This window comes from Malurus melanocephalus, unplaced genomic scaffold, assembly GCF_030028575.1.
Source record: "Malurus melanocephalus ecotype Western Australia unplaced genomic scaffold, MMel_1.1 scaffold_17, whole genome shotgun sequence".
In the NCBI taxonomy this organism is placed as follows: domain Eukaryota; kingdom Metazoa; phylum Chordata; class Aves; order Passeriformes; family Maluridae; genus Malurus; species Malurus melanocephalus.
The window spans coordinates 2036011-2055520 of record NW_026623249.1 but is presented as its reverse complement, the minus strand read 5'-3'; the positions used below and the strand labels follow the sequence as shown (position 1 = coordinate 2055520).

Below are 19510 nucleotides of genomic sequence, written 5' to 3'. Positions count from 1 at the left end.
TTTTTTTTTTTTTTTACTGTGGAAAAACAGAAAGTAAAGGATACTGGCAGTAAAAAAAAATCATCTGAAGTCAGATCTGATTAAGGGTTTGGGTACTTGGTTATTTCAAAAGCCTGTGGGGATAGATGTGGTATGCTTGCTTAGATAAATCTGATTGATATTCTAAATTTTTTGTTCTGCTGAAACCAGCAAAAGAAGATTTTTCTTTCCAGGAAAATTTAATTCAAAAAAGTAAGGTCTTTGGCAGTGACCCCTCAGATGGGTTCTAACCCACTGTGGCAAACCCTCATCGTATAAACGCAGAAAAGTMATGTATGAATACATATGTGCCTAAAGATGCAGCTAGTCCCTCATTATCTGTGGAAATTCTGGTTCAAAGTAACTTTAAAAAGTGAAATCAGGTCTCAAATCTCTTGAGCAGTTCTGAAAGCGTTCCCASTCAAACACTACAGCTTTCTAGCTACATTTAATGTTTATTTACTAGAATCCACCATAAGGCAACTGCAGCAATGGCTTTTGGTCTTCTTGCAGTCCCAGACTAAACCTGAYCCAGTGGCAGAGCTGAAAATTACTATCCCTGCCCAGCTGCCAAAATGAGCCCAAGTGAGCCCTGGCCCAAATGAGGTCAACCCCAGGTTGATGTCCGTGGCTGGAGCTCAGCCCCGGGTCAGGAGTCACCCCTTTATTGACAGAGTAACTGTATTTACTCTGCTCCAGCTGCAACGTTGCTGCTTTTTGTGGAAAACAAAGGGGCACATACAGACTCGTGGGACTGTAAGCAGAAAGTAGTGCAGAAAAAGCAGCTGAGGAGGACCTGGGGCTGGAAGAAAAGCAGAGGCTGCATGCAGGCCTGAGTGGTGGTGCACCTGAGTGTGGGGAGCCCAATGTCAGGAGACTGGGCAGCAACAAGTGCAAGAAGACAAGAGGGAATTTCTCAGGCTGGCACTGAGAGGCATTGTGCTTTGCTTTCATCTGCATGAACACTGCGGTAACCAGACCCACTGTCTGCTGCCATCCTCCCTCCTTCCAGCCATCTACGCCTGCTCCATCCCTGTGCTGGGGAGCACACACCGATGGGACCAAAGAGCTCAGAAATTGTGCACTGTTGCTCAGCAGCTCCCTGTCCCCCGAGGAGGACAACGTAAGCGATCTGCACCAGTCTCCTGGGCTGCTCTTCTCTGCACAGCTGGAGGTGCTCCTACCTTGACTTTTTCTGGACTTCCCTTGCTCAGTCTGCAGATTTTCTCCCCCTTAAAGCCTCCAAATCCCCCATTTCAGACTAGAAAAAAGCCTTTGTACGGGGTGCGCTGACCCACCACGGCAGGCCGGTGCAGGACAAAGGCCGAGCTAAAGGGAGCTGGCACCAGGATATTGATCCCTGAGGAGACCTTGAGCTGGGTAAATACATGTCCTACTTTCTCCCCCACTCCCTGCGGGTGGGAGCAGGCTTGTGTGGGGTGTGGGCCAGGTCTCACAGGCAGCAACAGGTTTTAAAGGTAGGTCTGCAGCTCTGGGGGAAACCCCAGTGCCTGCCATCAAATCTACTAACAAAGAGGCTCTTCTGCTGCTTCCTGCCCTCCCTCCCTGCCCCTCCATCTGTGGTTGTGTGCTTATGCCTGCTGTTTCTCAAGGGATGCTGTGGTAGCGGAGAAGCGCCCTTGCTCTCCTGGACCTCCCAGCTTGGTGCCTTGGGGAGGAGATCCTTCCCAGAGGTAGCACAGAAATTGTCCCACAAGGACAAGGGATGGCAGTCTGGGCCTGTTTGTGCTGCTGCCTCTCTGAAAGGGTGTGGGTATGTGACTGCTTGTCTGAGTGCAGATGCTCACCAGGCTGGGTTTAATGATCAGGAGTGAGTTACCTGCTGTTTATSTTCTGCAAATGTGCTCCCACTTTGCAAGGCAGCCTGGAGGTCCTGGGGCTCTGTAAGTGCGGGGAAGGAGGCTGGAAAGCCCACTCACCCTGATCAAGTGATGCTCAGTGCATCCACATGGGCTAAAATGTGCGTGAGGCCAGACACCTCTCCTCTCATCTGCAGCAAGTCCCTCCCATGCACTCCTCTCCTCAGGCTCACACACACCACTGGGTGCAAAGATGACTCACAGACAACACAAGCATTCCACGAGACCTCTGTGTCCTCCCATGCATTTCCACCCCTTTCCTCTCCAGCTACAGAAACACAGAAAGCCTTGGAGGGCAGGCTACCTCGTGGTAGCAGGGGAAAGGAGGAGGAAGGTGGGTGAAATAACCAGTATTAATGTGGCTCTCTCAGGAAACRGCATCTCTTATCCTCACAGTGTGGGGCTGACAGAAGGGAAGTGCTCAAGAAGAAGCAAAAGAAGCAGCATGGGTGAGATGAGGGGCAAAGGAACACAGTTGACCCCTGGCACAAGCAGAGGGTGAGGAAGAGCTGAACATTATCCAGGTGGTCTCTTCTCATTAGCTCAGCTACTGAGCCAGTGCCAGCATTGTCTTTGCCTGGGAACACACGGTCTGGTGGGAATGGCAGGGTTTGCTTACTTGTAGGGATCAAGATAAAAATGGCACAGCAGGCAAAGTGCAACTTCAAGCTCCCAGGCTGTGGCTGGTTTATGCAACTTTTGCTCACGTTTGAGGACACAGATCTTCTTTTGCATTGATTTCTAGATCAATAAAATACCAGTTTTAAAACCATTCCCAGCCTGGGAGGACAATACACTTGTATTTGGAGAAATTCGTTATTGTACTTATTTGAGATTTTGACAAAAGCAAAACCCAGGGAATGCCTTTGAAAACCAAGGGATCACCAGGAGGTATATACAGGAAGGTGTCCTGGAAGCCTGTCTCCCACTGATTTAGGAGGTTTACTCACATTTGTTTTAAGCAAAGTCCCTGATGGTTGGCACAGAGATGTCTTGGGGTCATAGATCTTGGGAGAGGAGGACAGACTTGGCATAACACCTCCAGAGAGAATGTAAAGGGAAACAGAAAAACCAGCCTGACCGTGGCATGCTGTGTCACCAGAYGTGCCTGATGGAGACCGAGGAAAAGGAGGAAGAATCCAGCTCCCTCTCAAATGACAAATCAGAGACTAACTCACGTCGTTGCCTCCGCTATGTGCCCCTTGGGATAGCCCTTCTTGTGCTGGCTGGAGCTGCTGCAGCAACCTGGTATTTCCTAGGTAAAAATTCACCTTCTTTCCCCGCTGCAGGAAGTGGATGGGGGGTGGTAAAACAATGCCCAGCCCAAAGCACATTAGTGACTCTGGGTGATCTTTAGACACTCATACACAGGGGTAACCCCCTCTTTCCTACATACCACCAAGGTAGCCCAGTAGTGTCTTCTCTTGGCAGACTACAGACCATGGCACCTGGAACCATCCATCCTGCAGTTTTACTGTGGCAGCCTCCAGGTCCTCAATCGCCGCTACTCCCCAGACCTTGGGCAGGTGGAGTCCAGAGCCTTCTGGGTGGAGTCAGCCAAGCTCCAGAACATGGTGAGGGCACTTTCACGAACAGAGCCAGCCCTGAGGCTGCTCAGTGAGTACAATGAGGAAGGGGTCAGGCACACCCATCCAAAGGCAGACTTGGGGGGTCTGTGCAGCAAGAGGATGAAGCATTGGATCAATCACTGTAACATTGCGTTGTAGTTATCAGACAATGTTCTCATTGCAGCTGAAGCAACTGATTCATGCCACAGAGCTGGGTCGATACTACAACTCGAGCACAGTGTATGCCTTTGGGTGAGTAGGACCCACAGCATATTTGCTTGTTCATGACTGAAAGCTTCCAGTAAATTGTACTCTGGTTTCACTGCAATCTGCCCAAGACAAACTTCTGYGGTCCCTGCCATGAGCTCCAGGCTAGGCTGGACAGTCCAGATCCAGAATGGTTTCAGCATAACAGAGCTGGGGATATTTTGATGTTCCTGTTCACCCCAGGTCATGATAAAAAGCCAAAACTGAGAAATTTTTCAGAGAGGCAAAAGTTCAAGGGAGTAAATAAAAAAAAAWTTTTGTGAAGAGATTAAAAAAARTTGTCTTGGCATTGTCAGTATAAGCTAAGCAGCTGGAAATTAATTTATCTAATTCAAGGAAGCTATTTTATGGCCTGAGTCTAGGCACCAGAAGGCAGAGGCCAGAATGCACCAAGGWAAAGTTATTCCAGCCAAAAAGCATGGGCCACCTGGGAACAGGGTAATAGTGGAGTGGGACAGATTTGGGACTACAGCTTTTCAAGTCATAACTACAGATCAGGATAGCAGAAATCATCTCCCAGCTGATGGTTGTTTGTTTCTATTTTTTTTCCTATGGTAAACCATACCCCTAAATTTGTCCCCCATCTAAGGAACATTCCAACTTYGATGTAATTCCATTTTCAACTGGGGAAAGAAAAGTTTCGCTTGCACATTTTCCTCTAGCCTTTAACTGAACAAAGGTGTGTTTCAACATCTTTTCACCCTCCCCCAGCCAAATTTCTCTGCCAGCTGGTGGAACAGAACTTTCCCACTCGCAGTCTCCTGCAGCTTTAGTCTGCCCAGCATTAATGGGTTGTGGTAAGGTACCTGGTCGTAAATCATCCACTTGTCACATTTGGGAGGTGAGACAGTGAAGTCTGGAGATTTTCTCTTCAACTCCTGGTCGGTAGTATCCAAAGGTCATTTCTATCTGAGATGAAACCACTCATTAGAGTAGTCTTGATTAATTATCACATTAATTTGAGCTCATATGGTCATCACTAAAGCCAGATGGCATTAAGAGGCTTCTTCCCATAAAGCAGACACTGACTCACACCATGGACATTTTAGCTCTCCTGCCCCACTCAGAGAATTCCCTCTGGGTCACAGCAGCAGAGCTGATATGCCTGATTTGTGGAAAAACAGGGGGGAGGGTTGATCTCAAGGTTTTGTCTGTCCAGTAATTCTGGAGATGAAGAGTAGGAATATTTTACATGCTATTTCTCTTTTAGGGAGGGAGCCCTGACCTTCTTCTTCTGGTTCACTCTCCAAATCCCTGAGAGTCAACAGGAGAAGGCAACTGCTGAGAGGGTAAACACACTGCTTCACCAAGAGCTCTCCACCATCTTCAACAACTCAGGCAGCCTGTCCTACCAGACGGAGTACAGGATCAACCCAGACTCTCTGGTTCTCCTGGGTAAGTGCCAGCTGCTCAGCTGTGGCCTGAGCAATCAGAAATGCTCCGTCTTTTATAAGCTTAGGAGAAAAGGCCAGGCATCATTATTGAAGTAGACAGGAAACCTAAGAGGATGAAGGAAATAGTAAGGATCAGGAAATACAATTACTCGCATTTCTTCCTGATGGAAAAGAACTTAAGTTTGATTTTTAATTACAAAAAAATCTTTCTTTTGAAGGATTAAAGATTATTGGAAATACAGAGGACCATGATCAGCTAGGTAATTTTTTTCACCCATCAGCTTCGGCTCTTGTAGTGCAAGATCTTAGACAGGTCATTACTTCAATCAGCTCAGCTTGAAAATACCAAGCATTTTAGKTTTCCTACTTTCCTTTGGGAGATTATTCCAGACTATTTGATAGAGAGAAGAAAAGCAACATATCTGAGTCACCACTAAGTCTTTTTCTGAGACAAAGTATCATTGTCACTTCCATTTTTGATATGGGATTTCAAGGATTATTTATTGTTGCCCACAGTGAAGGTCAGAGCCTGTTTAAAAAGCCACCCATACAAAACTGCTTTAAAATAAGCATTGGGTAAAGGACTAAGGATGCATCTATAGTCAATGCATACAAGTCCAGTGGAATTTATATTTGATCTTTATAATGAGACTTAACTTGTCAGCCTGATCTGATCCCCCTTACAGAGTACCAAATCTCACAGGTTTTAAAATACATTGTATTTCTTCTCTCTCAGGATCCCTATTTACAAGTTTCTTCTTCCTGTAAGATGTTACATCTCCAAGTTGGATTTTTTCCCCCCAGGCATGCTATCTTGCATTAGTCTAAAATGAAGCTTCTTTTATTATATTATACCCGTACTTTCTTTAATCTTTACCTCCACACCCCAATTGTTTTGTGGGTCATTTTTCGGTGTCTGTAAAGAAAATTTGATTTCCTGAAAATTATTTTCACTCTCTTATCCAGACCATAATTTTAAAATCTTACTCAGAGGCTGCATTAGCATTTCATCAAAACATCTCCTCCCACAGTTCCTTACTTCTACTTGTGATTTGTTTCCAGCATACCAGACCCTRTGCTCAGCCAGTTGAAACGAACTGGCTTAACAATGATATCACAAGRAAATAAGCTAAATCCTTCCAAATCAGTACATCGAGCATTTTCCTTTCATTTGCTCACATCATAATGCAGCTCATAAACAAATAAAAATGATGGTGCCATAATTTTAGCTGTTCCCAGTTCCCTCTTATTTGCTTTGCATCTGTTTCACTGTTTTATTCATTTCAGCAGACCACACTTCTTTCTATTTTGGACTTAACACAGCAGTTGTAGTTTCTCCACCTCCTTCTGTTTCTCCTAGTCCTTTACACCTCCCTCTGCAGTCAGAAGCACGTATGGTAATCGAGGCAAAAGCCAGAAACTCCTTACACTGCTGAGCCAGGGTGACCTCCAGCCAATGACTTAACCTCTGGTTTCATTTGCCCTGTGCAGTTAGAGTGAAAAAGCAGCTGGCTAATAGCAGGTCATTAGTACTTCTTTGATTTCTGACACACTCTTGCTTGCCTGCTGAGCTCTAAACGTTCACTCTGCCTTAAGACACAGAGCTACAAATCATTGACCAGCACAGGAACCTCTCCAGTACTCCAGTGCTTTTTTTTTTTTTACCAACAGCCACACTCACCCCAGGACACTGGCTTCCCCTTTCCCCAAAAGTCTTCCAGGACTTCCTTTTCCCTACAGGAACTCGGATTTATTTATTACCTTCAGATTAAAGAGTACTTAGCACCAGCTCTGCACAAACTATTCCCTACAGCATATGAGCATGTCTGGGAGCTTGCCTCATGCCTGTGGGGTCCTATTTTCCGCAACATCTGTTTTTGTTATGACAAAACCACTCATCTCTCCCCACAGAATTGCTTAGAAGCTACAGAAGACCAAAACCCTGACCTAGGCAAGSCCCCATCGGCAGTCCTCACACCCAGCTGACCTCACAGTGCCTTTTTATTTTGGCAATTTTTCCCAGTAGCACCTGATCTCTGGCTGATTCCAGTTCAGCTGGGAGGCTGGAGAAAAGCCCAGCTCTCTTCAAGTGTTGTCCACCCTGTGACTGTTTTGCAGAGATTCGTAGCCCTTGGTGGTCACTTTCTCTGCAACTCCTTTCTCCAAAGGTAGACTCTAAGGATTGCACAATGGTCACCAAAAGTGAACTCCTTCTCCACCCTCAGTAACTTACAATTAACCATCAGCCTGTATTTTTGAGTGGGCTTTCTTTAAACTGGGKCAAAACATGGTGAAGGCTCTGGGAAGTGGGGCTGTGCCCTGTCATGTGGCTGGCAGAGGAGGGMGATGACTGCCTGAACCAATGCCCAACCCTCCTGGGAAGACAAAGATGTCCTGGAACAGCACACAAAAATGGGAAAGGAAAAAAGGCAGAGAAGCCCCTGGTGGGCTGGAAAGCAYGAATTAGGACTGTTGGATTTGGGTCAGTGGCAGAGAAATTTCCCAGAGAGATTGGTAGGGGAAGGCATGACTGAAATAGGTCCCTGGGAGCAGACAGAGAGGTACCTGTTGAAGTTGGAAGTGAGCCAGTGCAGAAGGAAGGAAGGGAGTCCTCACCTGCCATGGCAGATTATCAAAGTATCTTTTTTTTATCTTTTTGTTTATCTTCCTTTATATATTTTCTTTCCAACAGAATCCAGTGTGAAAGACATAGTAGTGCTGAAATCCACTCTGGGTAGGCTATCTTTTCCTTTCCTTTTGATTTCATGACTTTATGGGAGGGACTTTCACTGGGGACAGAAAGCTTCTTGGCCTCCTGGAGCTGTAAATCCTGGGAAGGGGAGAGTGGTATCACAGTGCTAATTCCAGGCCCCATGCAAYGCTGCCGAGTGGGGTCAGTGTTTCCTGCGTGGCTCTGCACTGGATGTGCATCCTTCAGGAGTCTATTGTCTTGGTGAAGTTTGAAGATGCTTTTAGCAATTTCGGGCAGCATTTTAGGTTCTATGTCTGGCAGCTTGCATTAGATATGCTGTTAGAAACTCACTTTTAAGCTGATATTTACTTAAAAATCCAGRTGCCTTCTGAAACCTGGAATGCAGACGAGGGAGATGTAAAGCCAGGAAGAATATGGGGCTGAGAGGAGARAGAGGTGAAAAAGTAAATAAAACCAGTGGAAGATAACTGTTCTGTGCTGATATTTAAAACCTGAGGAAGTATTAGCTTAACCAAGGAAGAGAGGACAGTTCTTATAGGGAGAAACTGGGGCAGTGGTACAAAAGGATCAGTGCCACCACAACATATGTAAAAACAAACCGAAATCACTGGGATGAGTCAGCCACATTCTAAAATAGGGCTTTAATGTTCCAAGTGGCAGTCCTAATCTTAACCTCCCTTACAACTACCTCTCTTTCAGGTTGCTATAGGTACAGCTATGTCCAGGAGGATGACATCCTAAGGCTGGAGGGCCCTGACTACCTGGCATCCAGCTGTCTTTGGCACCTCCACAGCCTCAAGGGCTACATGATCAAGCTACGGCTGGAGTGGACCCTCCCTGAYTGCAGGGACCGCCTGGCAATGTACAACGCAGCTGGGCCCCTGGAGAAACACCTCATCACCTCGTAGGTAGCTCCTGAGCAGGGAGAGCAGAGTGGGGAGGACAGGCAGGACAGCACAACACACCACAGCAGGGGAAGGTGTCAGACTACATCAGRGGAGGCTCTCTTTGATGTACAACCTGCCTCTTGCTGATCAGCTGAAGTCACTGATGTGGGATGTGTCTCGCACAGCCATGCAGCAGGAACTGTTGCTCTTGGCCTTTTGTTTGGTTCAATCAGTGCCTCACAACTGCTGTGTGTGGATAACACAGATCTATATTGTCTCTCTTTCTCTGTGTCTGGCTTCACTCTCATCCTTTTATCTCTTTCCTCTGAGGATCTATGGCTGCAGCCGGCAGGAGCCCATCGTGGAAGTTCTTTCCTCTGGCCCTGTCATGTCGATTGTGTGGAAGAAAGCCATGTACAGCTACTATGACCCCTTCATCCTCTCAGCACAGGTGGTGCCCCTCGAAGGTAAGGAAGGCTGGAGGAAGGTAGTTTTAGGTGCAGGGAGAGGACAGGTTATCTCCTACAACATCACAGCTCCTAGAGGGTCCTTCACCCCTGTTAGGGACAGAATTCACTCTGGATTACAAGGGTGCTCAGTAAAAGGGAGGTGAGGTGCTGCTCCCTCACTTGGACTCACAGACCAGCACGTGGTTTGAGTCTTTACAGCCCAGAKGCTGGCAGATAGACCCTGAGGGATTGTGATGATGAGGAGAAGGCCAAGCTCTCACGCATGGACAGGCCAGAGGTGGCCTGGACATCACATCCACATGTGCTTGCAGATGTCAATTCAACGTAAGACTCTAAGGCAGCGAAATTCATTCCCATCATCCTTCTCTGGACAAGAGGAGGAGGCAAAAAATCTTGCTGGGTRGAAATGGCAGCTTGAAGGGAGATGATGGAGCACCCCAGTCATCTTTAGCATCAGGCATTAGAGTTCCTTCTCTCCTCCAGTGGGCTGGATACAYGGCACCCCAGGCTGAGGCTGAGCTGACAGAAAGCAGGGCTCTGAATGTCTGTATTTACAGCTTGTGAGGTGAACATAACTCTGCGGGAGAGCCTGGAGCCGCAGGGGAAGATCAGCACCCCTCACTACCCCAGCTACTACTCGCCCAACACGCAATGCACCTGGCACATGATGGTAAGAGACAGCTCCCACAAGAGCATCCAGCCTGTCCTCAACACCTGGGCAGTGGTCCACACATTGTGGTAGSTGCAGCCAGGGCTTTCATCATAAGAAGCAAGCAGAGAGAGGCAGCCTACCCAGCCTACCCATAAGGTGTATTTCTGAAGGGGAAGGAGTCTAATATGGCATACCAGCACAGAGATGCCATAGTTGAGGAGGAATCTCCAGAGGAGTTCTGTTCTCCAGAGGGGTTGTTCAAAACAGAAACAGATTCCTAGGAATTTCCTGGCTTTGACACCAGCAGCAGAACCACCCTGGGCTGTTGCATGATCCCAGTTTAGAGGGTGCTTTTTTCTGACCTGCAGTGACTGGGCCTGTCTGGCTTTCACATCTGTTCTGCTCATTTCTGGCTCATGGAGTGTGCTGTAACACTCCTAGGAGCCATCTGCCCCTTGCTCTGCATCCCCTGTAGGTCCCCTCCCTCGACTATGGGGTCACCCTCTGGTTCGACGCCTATGCACTCAGCAGACAGAAGCACGACCTGCCCTGTACCCAAGGCCAGTGGATAATTCAGAACAGAAGGTGTGTGGTGGGGTCCTGGTTCCTGTCTCCCACTTCCCTCCTGGGACAAAACTGGGATTAAACCTCTGCAGGTTCCCTGCTCACTTCAGCCACCATATCTGATAAAGAAGAGCCACACACTGAGCTATGCTCATTGGCCACTGTGCTGGTGCCTCCTGCTTTTCTGCTTGTCTTGTACACTTTCTCCCCAGTGAACACATTTCTTACAGATTTGCTTCAAGCTACCAACCCGTTTTCTCTGTCTTGCTGTTTGCAGCAGGCTTCTTAGTTTTCTCCTGTGTGTGTAACCTTGGTGTCCTCCCACGTCTCCTGTGTTTGCAAATCTGCCTGTCACCACCTCTGCAATATTATCTGTGTGTGCCATTGCCTTGCATCCACCTCCGTACAGATCTTCCCCTTAGCTCCAAATCCTTCTGCTTTTACTGCAGCCACTTSCCCCTGCAGGACTTACCACAATTAGCATCTGCATCTAGCAGGGCTGCTGCTCGCCACTGCCCAGATGCAAAGGATGCAGAGTTGCTGTGCTCCCATCTGTTCAAAGCAGGCTCTGAGATAGATGGACCTACAGCTTTTCGTTTTCCTCCCACTTAYTGCAAAATCGCCTGTTTCCCACCAAATCCTCCCCCAACCTATCTAATTAGTGTTTTCTCCATGGTTCCTGTAGAAGAACTTGTTTTCCTATGAAGTGTCAGATCCAGAAGCTCTGTTCCCCTGCCTTAGGATTTCCACTTTTTCACTCCTTGCCTTTCTCTCTTTAACTGTCAGTGCCAACCTTTCTACAACATGCCTTCTTTGGGACGATAACAAAGGAGAATCTTCTTGCACTGTAAGAGCTGAACTGTTTTGCATACCCTGATCTCAGTGCCTGCCAGGAAGTGGGAAATGTCCCAAGACAGAGGGTCACTCAGGACCTTGTCTCTCGGGAATATGGAAGGCATTTTGTATTTGTGTTTTCCCTACAGCATGCAGTCTGTGTGATCCCCTTCCCACCCCAGCCCCACTGAGCCCCTTGCCCTGCTCTGTCCCCTGCCTCCCTGTCTGAGCCACCTCACCTGTGTTTGCCCCTCAGGTTGTGTGGCCTGAGGACCCTGCAAGCCTATGCTGAGAGGATCCCAGTCACATCTTCTGCCGACATCACCATCACCTTCACCTCACAGATCTCCTTAACCGGCCCAGGCATACAGGCAGCTTACAGCCTGTACAAGCAATCTGACCGTAAGCCCGGGTTCCTCCCTGCTCCTTGGTGGGGATCAGCAGCCCCTTTGCACTTGGCTTGTGCCAGGAGAAACACAAGGCACAAGTGGGCCCTGAGCACCATCCATCCTTCAGGAAGACACTCACAAATCAGTGACACACATGCCACTGATCTCCCCAAAACAAGAGGCAATTACATTCAAAGCTGCTTGGCACGTGTGGCCCTGTCTCTTGTAGCCAGAGCCTCAGCGACAAAACCCAAGGTCACATGGTTGCCTAAAATCTTAACCTCGTGTCCACATCATGGACTGGGAATTTAAKGAGAAACCACCTTGCTTGAAGCAACATTTGTTTTGATTACTAGATCTCTGAGAGAGAGCTCTTTCCTGCTCACCTTGGAATCTGTGCAAACAGGAGATAAATAAAACCGCACACAAATACACACACACACACATATGCAAATGCYGCCCACAGTCTGTCTTTCCAAGRTTTCACCATCTCCCTCCTAAGGGTGCCAGTAATGCACACCAGTCCCTGAATATGCGCACCTGTCAACGTGTCTAACAACAACCCCTTCAAGGTCCCACGTAAGCTTTCATAACAACTCCAAAGAGCCCATTTCAGCTTTCCTGTGGTGTTCAGGAGGCATGAAACCATGCTGATCCCAAGCTATGGCATGCCAGACAGGTGGTTATCCTGGCTATTGCCCATAGGTACAGTGCAAAACAGGGAAAGCCCTCTTTCCCTTGGTGCATAGCCTGGCTCCATGTGTCCCTGTTAAGAGCAGATGATGTGGCAGATTTTGGGGAGTGCAGTGAGTGCCTCCACCACACTGCAGCAGCACTCATGTGGTCAGGAGGGTGTGCAGCTCCACGCTTTGCTTTTAAGCCATGGTGTTCTGCTGCCAGGAGGTTTCCAGTCACTGGCGACTAATTTCTCTCTTTTGGTTTCACAGCCTGTCCTGGGGAGTTCCTGTGTTTGGTAAATGGTTTGTGCGTCCCAGCCTGTGATGGGATTAAAGATTGCCCCAATGGGCTGGATGAGAGAAATTGTGGTGAGTGAGTTCTCCCTGCTGGTCCCTGGCCCTAGTGGAACAAAGCCACTAGCTCCTTCAAAGGCAGGGAGAGATGGGGARGATTGCTGAGACACAGCCTCATACCTCCCCTTCAGGAGCTTAAACCTCTGTGCCCTTAAAAGTCTCATCCCAGTGCTGTGTGGCTTTAGCCTGCTCCGAAAGGAGTGGAAATTCTCCTGGCTCCTGTACACACCACAGCCTTCCCGGCTGCGTCCCCTAGTAGCCAAGAGCACCAAGAGTTCTAGGCAGCCTGAAAGAAGCTCCCTATCCAAGCTGTCCCCCACCTTGTCCTGCTTTCCTCCCACTCAGTCTACAAACAACCTCAGCCCAGGCCTACAGCCCCCTCTGCTGTCACACCACTCCTCATTCCCCCTCCCCGCTCACACTTCCCCCAGCCCACCCGCTGCCCTTCTCTCTCCCCTTTCCCCCAGGCCATTTGTGACACTTGCTCTGTGCAGATCCTCACTCACAGGTTTTGCCCCAGTTTGGGACCATCAAAGTTCTTGATCASCCTCAATCAGTTCTTCATGCTGAAAGCAGTTAGTGATGATGCTGACTCCATCCTTAGCATCCCAGAACTCCTGCAGAGCCCCATCCTCATAGGAATAGCAATTCAGGCTTAGACATGACACCTAATTCATCTATTCTCTCATCTCTGGTGTGATGGGGGGGCTCATCACATTGCTGCCAAAACTAACTTTCCATCACTTCTTTCCTACAGATGTTTTTTCACAGATAAAGAGMCCCAAACCACTGGAAACAGTGATCAATTTTAAAAGATTCAGGGGAAGGTGTAGGAAAGTCTAAAGTCAAAGGAAGGAGAAATCTTTCTCAGGGAAGCTTTATTTCAGTGCTAGAAATGTGAGAGCTCTCATAGGATTGCCAAAGTTGGGTTTTGTATTGTCTGTAGTCTTGATGATAATGTGCTGTGCCCCATCATCCAGCTGTCTGACATCAGTGTTTCCATGCTTCCCTACTGGAGACATGGATACATTTGCATCCTTATGAATATCTAATCCTTTCTTGAATCCTAGTAGCTCCTTGGCCCCAGGGATATGGTGTCCTTCGGTTCCACAGGTTGACACAGATCAAGACTGACAAAAGCCCCACACTTTCTTAGCGTTTTCACACATCACTTTATATTTGAAAAAATAAATAGAAACTTTATTCTTTCCTTCCTTTTTTTATGTTCTTGCCACTTTTGCATCTCTGATTATTCACTGTCTGTCTGTATGGAGCAGTCTTTGTCTTTAAAATCAAAGTTCAGGTTGCCTCAGATGTTCAGTTTGCCTCGGACCTTCATGTGCCTTTAGTCGTCTGAAAGCCGCGTGCTAATTAACAAAGAAATTATAGTTATTGCAGTAAAAAAATGATACACACAAACAGAACAAGTGCCTATTATGGAAATATCAGAAGCCAAATTCTGTGATGGGCAGGCAGCTTAGACCCATCTCCATCCTCCAATGTCCACCAGAACTCAGAGACATTGCAGTTGTTTGGGACTCAGCTGCAAGGGGAGGTCTGGTCACATATAAAATAGTGACCACAAGCAGAGGGTGACAGCAAGGCAGGAGTGACCTCACCAGACAGGATGCAGTCCTACAAAACCCTAACAAACCAAGCAGACCAGGACTGGCGGTGGCAACTGAGGACCTCAAGGCAAGTACATAGTGCTAAGGCACATCTGAGGATGAGACAAGAGAAGTTAATTCAGCAACAGCAAAGTGTAAGACAGTATAGGCTCACCTACAACGCAAAAGCTACAAAGCTGCAATGTACCAGAGCTGGTCTAAGCACAGCTTTTGGGTGGGGGAAGAGGCTGCAGAGACTACCAGTCTTAGGACCTTGACCTCACACCTCATCTTGCATGTCTCATTCCCATATGCTTCCCTTCTGTGCAGTGTGCCCGGCAATGTTCCAGTGCCCTGAGGACAGCACTTGCATCGAGTTCAGCAGGGTTTGCAACCAGCAGCTGGACTGTGCCAACGGGAGCGATGAGGAGCACTGCAGTGGAGGTAGGGAYGGGACAGTGCCGGGTGATAAATGCCTTCTCCTGTGTTCGAGCCAAAGCTGTCTGTAGTGTACTTCTGGGATGTAACAGAAGGGCACCAGCTTGGGAGTTAACTTGTCTGGCCTCCTCGCAATGTTTGTGAGCTGGATTTTTTTTCAGGAAATTCCCTGTCATCATTTATGGAGTTCTCCCAAGCTCTCTGCTGCCCTTTCTCCTCAGTTAAAGRACTTCAGGTTGCATCTACAACCAGCTGCCCTCTCTCACCCTTGGCTTCCCTTCCTTTTTTACAGGRGTCCCCTGTGGTCCTTTCACCTACCGCTGTCAAGATGGGACCTGTGTGAAGAAGCCCAACCCCCTGTGTGACACCACTGCAGACTGCGAGGACCTGTCTGATGAGAGTCACTGTGGTGAGGAAACCATCAGTCAGTCACGCGGGTTCAGGATGACACGTAGCTGCAAGCTGCCCCCTTTTCTGCTGCCACCCAGAAGAAGCACCCACCCTTCCTTGTTCCACCACCTTCCCCCCACCCCAGTCCCACAGTGTCAGTGCCCTTGCTCCATCCTGCAGTGGCAGGGACAGCAGCAACGAGCCGACTCTGTGCTGAGCCGTGAGCAGGCACTTGTTCTCTGGACAGCTGCTCCCTGTCTCCTTCAGGCAGAGGCATCAGGCCAGACAGACATGTCTTGCAGGCCAGGTTCAGCCCACAGACTGCCTGTTTGACCACTGTGTTGGCTAATATGCCATCGTGCAAGGCTGCAGACAGGAAAATCAGCCACATCTGCATAGCCACTGGCAGGGAGGGAGTTTATGTTTTGATTTTCCTACTTGTTTTTTTCTGGAGCCTGGGTAGGCAGTGACAGGGAATGACTGGGAGCRTTTCCTGACAGCACAGCAGGTAGCACAGTCAGCATGATGCCCCAAAGGCAYCCCCAGGCTGCAGCTGAAGGTGGGGAATGCAGGCAGGGAGTGTTCACTAGACCTGTCCCGAGCAGTACATAGCACCTGCTGGCTGGGTAAGATGTGCAATTGGAGGTCAAACTCTTCAGTCTACTAAGTAGAAAAGGAAGGGCAGGCAGAGTGTATCCATGTTGCCTTCCTTCCCTGAAGTACCTGCTGTGTCTCCTCCTCAGACTGTGGGATGCAAGCCCCTCTCAGCAGGATTGTGCGTAGTATGAATTCTGTGGAAGGGGAATGGCCATGGCAGGCCAGCCTGCAAGTTCGGGGCCGCCACATTTGTGGGGGAACACTCATTGCTGACCGCTGGGTGGTCACAGCAGCGCACTGCTTCCAGGATGAGAGGTAAATGGAGAGGGGAGGTGCTGGATAGAAAAATTTGCATTGCTTTCCATGTCATGCATGATTGAAGGCTGTTCTGACTGAGGAAAATGTCATAGGGCAGCTGCACCCCTCATCTGGCATATCAGCCATGCTTTTCCATGGCTCAGAGCTGAAGAAAGGGGTATGGATACATGCAGCAGTATTTGGGGGTGCATGCAGGGAGAAAAGGGGCAATGTTGGGATTCTCAGAGCAGCTTTGAGGGGGCAATGGCTGTGGAAGATGCTTCACAGCTCCACCTTAGTTTTGGCTCTGCGTTGTCCCCATGCTGTCACATGATGGAGATGTGCTAGGATGGGAATGGCATTACCTGCAAAGCATGCTCTTTGGGTCCCATGCCCCTCTGCTGCATCCTACAGGCTGGCCTCCCCCTCCATCTGGACCATTTACTTGGGCAAATACTTGCAAAATGCCACTGGCCACACAGAGGTGTCCTTCAAGGTTATCCATCTCTTCCTTCACCCTTACTACGAGGAGGACAGCCATGATTATGATGTGGCCCTGCTCCAGCTGGACCATCCTGTGATCATCTCGCCCTTAATCCAGCCCATCTGCTTGCCAGCTCCTTCTCACATCTTAGAGCCCGGCCTTCATTGCTGGATCACTGGCTGGGGAGCCCTCAAGGAAGGTGGTAGGTTCAAGATCTCTTGGTGAGCTACTGCAGCAATGCTGAGGCAGAAATATAGATTCAGGTGTGTCATATGCAGAACAGGCTTCTGTTCATCCCAAAATACTGTGTCTCCTACACTCCTTTAGATTTTGGGTAACAATGTTGATCAAAGTTATCTTCCCTGAAACCTCACTTGGTGAGGCAGGCACGGCAATCTGGTAGTATATATGGAGACACTGTGTCTTTCTTCACCCAAAGGCTAGAACAGCCCTTCAGGTCATCTTAGTGCCTTCACCCACTCACAGACTTGTTCCAGCTGCTTCCTAATTGGAAACCTCAAGAGATATACAGAACGTTCCTGGACACTCCTGGTTTGTATTCTTAGACAGAAGATCTTAACAYCCATTTCAGTGAGAAACAAACCCAAGACTCTGACAACCCAGAGGTTTCCCCAAAGCAGAATACTCCTTGTCCCAAAAGCTGAAGTGCACACAACATATCCCTGTAATGAAAGGAATGAAGAAGAATTTTACTCCTTCCATGCAGAAAAAGTGCTTTGCTGAAAGTCAGAGATTGTGATGTCAGTGGAGAGCAGAACAGAAATTCCAATGGCAGGTTTCAGTATGCAGTGAGGTAGGCATGGGCTGGGGGATTGTGGTAAACAGTGGGAAGTTCCACCACAGCTCACCTGCACTACTTTTGGTGCTCTACCTTTCAGGGCACATCAGCGATGTTCTGCAGAAGGTGGACGTGCAGCTCATCCAGCAGAACATCTGCAGCGAGGCCTATCACTACATGATTACTCCCAGGATGCTGTGTGCTGGGTACTACCAGGGCAAGAAGGATGCCTGCCAGGTGACAGATGAATTGTGGGATCAGGGTTGACTACCAGAAGGTGGGATGAGTCCCAAGTCTCACAAATGCAATCCTGAAATGAAAGAMAAAAGACCACATAACGTAACTTACCCAACACTTCTTCTGGTCTAAGCAGCCAAAACCAGCTCTCATGACCACTTCTTCCCAGCATCCTTRCCTTAGACAGGATCCAAATACAGTTAAACATACCCTTTTCTCACTTTCAGCCCATTCTCCACTCTACCTTCCACTTTCAAGTCAAGTGACTACATCAGTTTCTTACACCCTCAGCCTCTTTAGCACCTGTCATACACAATAATCTGTTCCTTCATTACCATCAATCCCAAGGAATTCCTCTCTGCCCCCCCTCATGCAATCCAGCTGGTTAGATTCCACCAGCTTCCTTGCTTGTCACATATTTGGAAATGCAATACAGAGCAGAAAGAAACAGTAGAGCAATCAGCTTCTTGGGACCTGGCTGAGGAGGAGGAATTTGCATGATGAAGGGATAAATGAGTCAGATGTTTGCACTGGAGACTGTTTTTGACCTCTACCTAAGGTACAAGGAATGTAGCAGATGTCCAAGGCATGAGTTGAGGGGATACAGGAATCTTCATACAGAGAGGGCTCAAAGACAGCATAATCAGGCAGCAGCAGAAGCTGGTGGGTCACCATCACTTTATTTTATTTTCCCTTCTTCTAGGGCGATTCTGGAGGTCCACTGGCCTGCAAAGAACCCAGTGGCAGATGGTTTCTGGCTGGTTTGCTCAGCTGGGGAATGGGATGCACGCATGCAAATCACTATGGAGTATACACCAGGATTACTCAAGTGTTGGGCTGGATGAACCAAACCATGAGCTGAGAAAAGTGCATCTCTGCCTTCTCCCCATAACACCTACACTCACATGGCACCCATTCCTCATCTTGCTCACTTGCCTCTCAGAGAGAGTGTGGGATGTTGTCAGACCCAAGATGCTCTTCTGAACAGGGTAAAAAAACACTGCCACAGGGATTGTAGAGAAAAGCAAGCAGACCCTCTTCCCCATCAATGCTTCCCAGGGAGCGTCCCAAGGAGTTTTTAGGCCATGGGTCCAAAAGAAGGGGGAAGGGAGGGAGGTGGGGGAGTTGGGGGCAATGACATGACACACAGCAATAGTCCCAAGTTGATGATTTCTGAGAAGAGGAATAAGGGGAGTTGAACTTTCCATGAACCATGATTCAACCATAGTCTTATGCTGGAACATTTGCTGAAAGAAAATGTGACTGATGTAGTTAGAGATTCCAGTAACTGTAAAATCAATCTGCCTCCCTCTTCCTTCCTGCTGCTTATCCTTCATCCCCCTTCCCCTCCCATCACTCCTCCTCTTCCATCTCCCTAATTGCTTCTTTTCTTAGCTGGTGTGTGCTGTTCAGTGTGCTGTTCAGCTCAGCCAGGCAACTTCACGTCTCACTGACTCCCAGGCATGAGTCCAGCATTGCACCCCCAAGCACGTGTCCTGCCTCCCTGCTGGAGCAGCACCCAGCCTCCACTGCTGTTCTTCCCCTAGTAAAAATGCTGGAGGAGACTCCCATCCCCTTCCCGCAGCCCTTCCAAATACCTTTAACATCAGGGCATCACAGATGCTTCCATCTCCTATCTCAGGTAATCCAGGAGGTGAAGGAGAAAGCTTCAGAGCACAGGGCTAAAACTGCAGCTGCTGCGAGCTTGTTTTTTTAACTAAAGATATACGTGTGTGTGTGTGTGTGTGTGTGTGTGTGTGTGTGTGTGTGTGTGTGTACACACAATTGGCCACTCTCTGGCATTAGAAATAAAATTCATTTGAGGAATTTGCTTTACTCTAGTTTGCTTCACTCTGCTAAAAATTATCTTGAAGTTTATATGTTTTTAACCAAACCCTAGTCCTGGCACTGGCAACAGTTTCCATACCTCTGCCCACCTCCCCACCCCAGATGTCCCTGGGGTCCATGTGTTTGCCAAACAGGTGGTCCTCACT

At 48.3% G+C, this 19510-nt stretch overlaps 1 protein-coding gene across 6 annotated transcripts; it reads left to right on the top strand.

The window, feature by feature from the left end:
• Nucleotides 1-723: 723 nt before the first annotated feature.
• Nucleotides 724-19335, top strand: TMPRSS6 (transmembrane serine protease 6). Of its 6 annotated transcripts, XM_057387664.1 has the most exons (19): nucleotides 724-1192; nucleotides 1279-1398; nucleotides 3001-3157; nucleotides 3330-3472; nucleotides 3651-3718; nucleotides 4944-5128; nucleotides 7820-7861; nucleotides 8540-8744; nucleotides 9058-9194; nucleotides 9755-9867; nucleotides 10325-10434; nucleotides 11504-11649; nucleotides 12584-12682; nucleotides 14605-14718; nucleotides 15005-15121; nucleotides 15846-16014; nucleotides 16411-16682; nucleotides 17380-17516; nucleotides 18220-18439. In XM_057387664.1, exons 3-19 carry the CDS (start codon nucleotides 3010-3012, stop codon nucleotides 18376-18378), a joined length of 2364 nt encoding a protein of 787 aa, XP_057243647.1. In that variant the 5' UTR covers nucleotides 724-1192; nucleotides 1279-1398; nucleotides 3001-3009; the 3' UTR covers nucleotides 18379-18439. The 6 variants fall into 6 exon arrangements, with proteins under 6 accessions (XP_057243647.1, XP_057243640.1, XP_057243634.1 ...); XM_057387657.1 differs by having other exon boundaries at nucleotides 724-1398; XM_057387651.1 differs by lacking the exons at nucleotides 724-1192; nucleotides 1279-1398 and adding an exon at nucleotides 1405-1496.
• The last annotated feature ends 175 nt before the right edge of the window (nucleotides 19336-19510 follow it).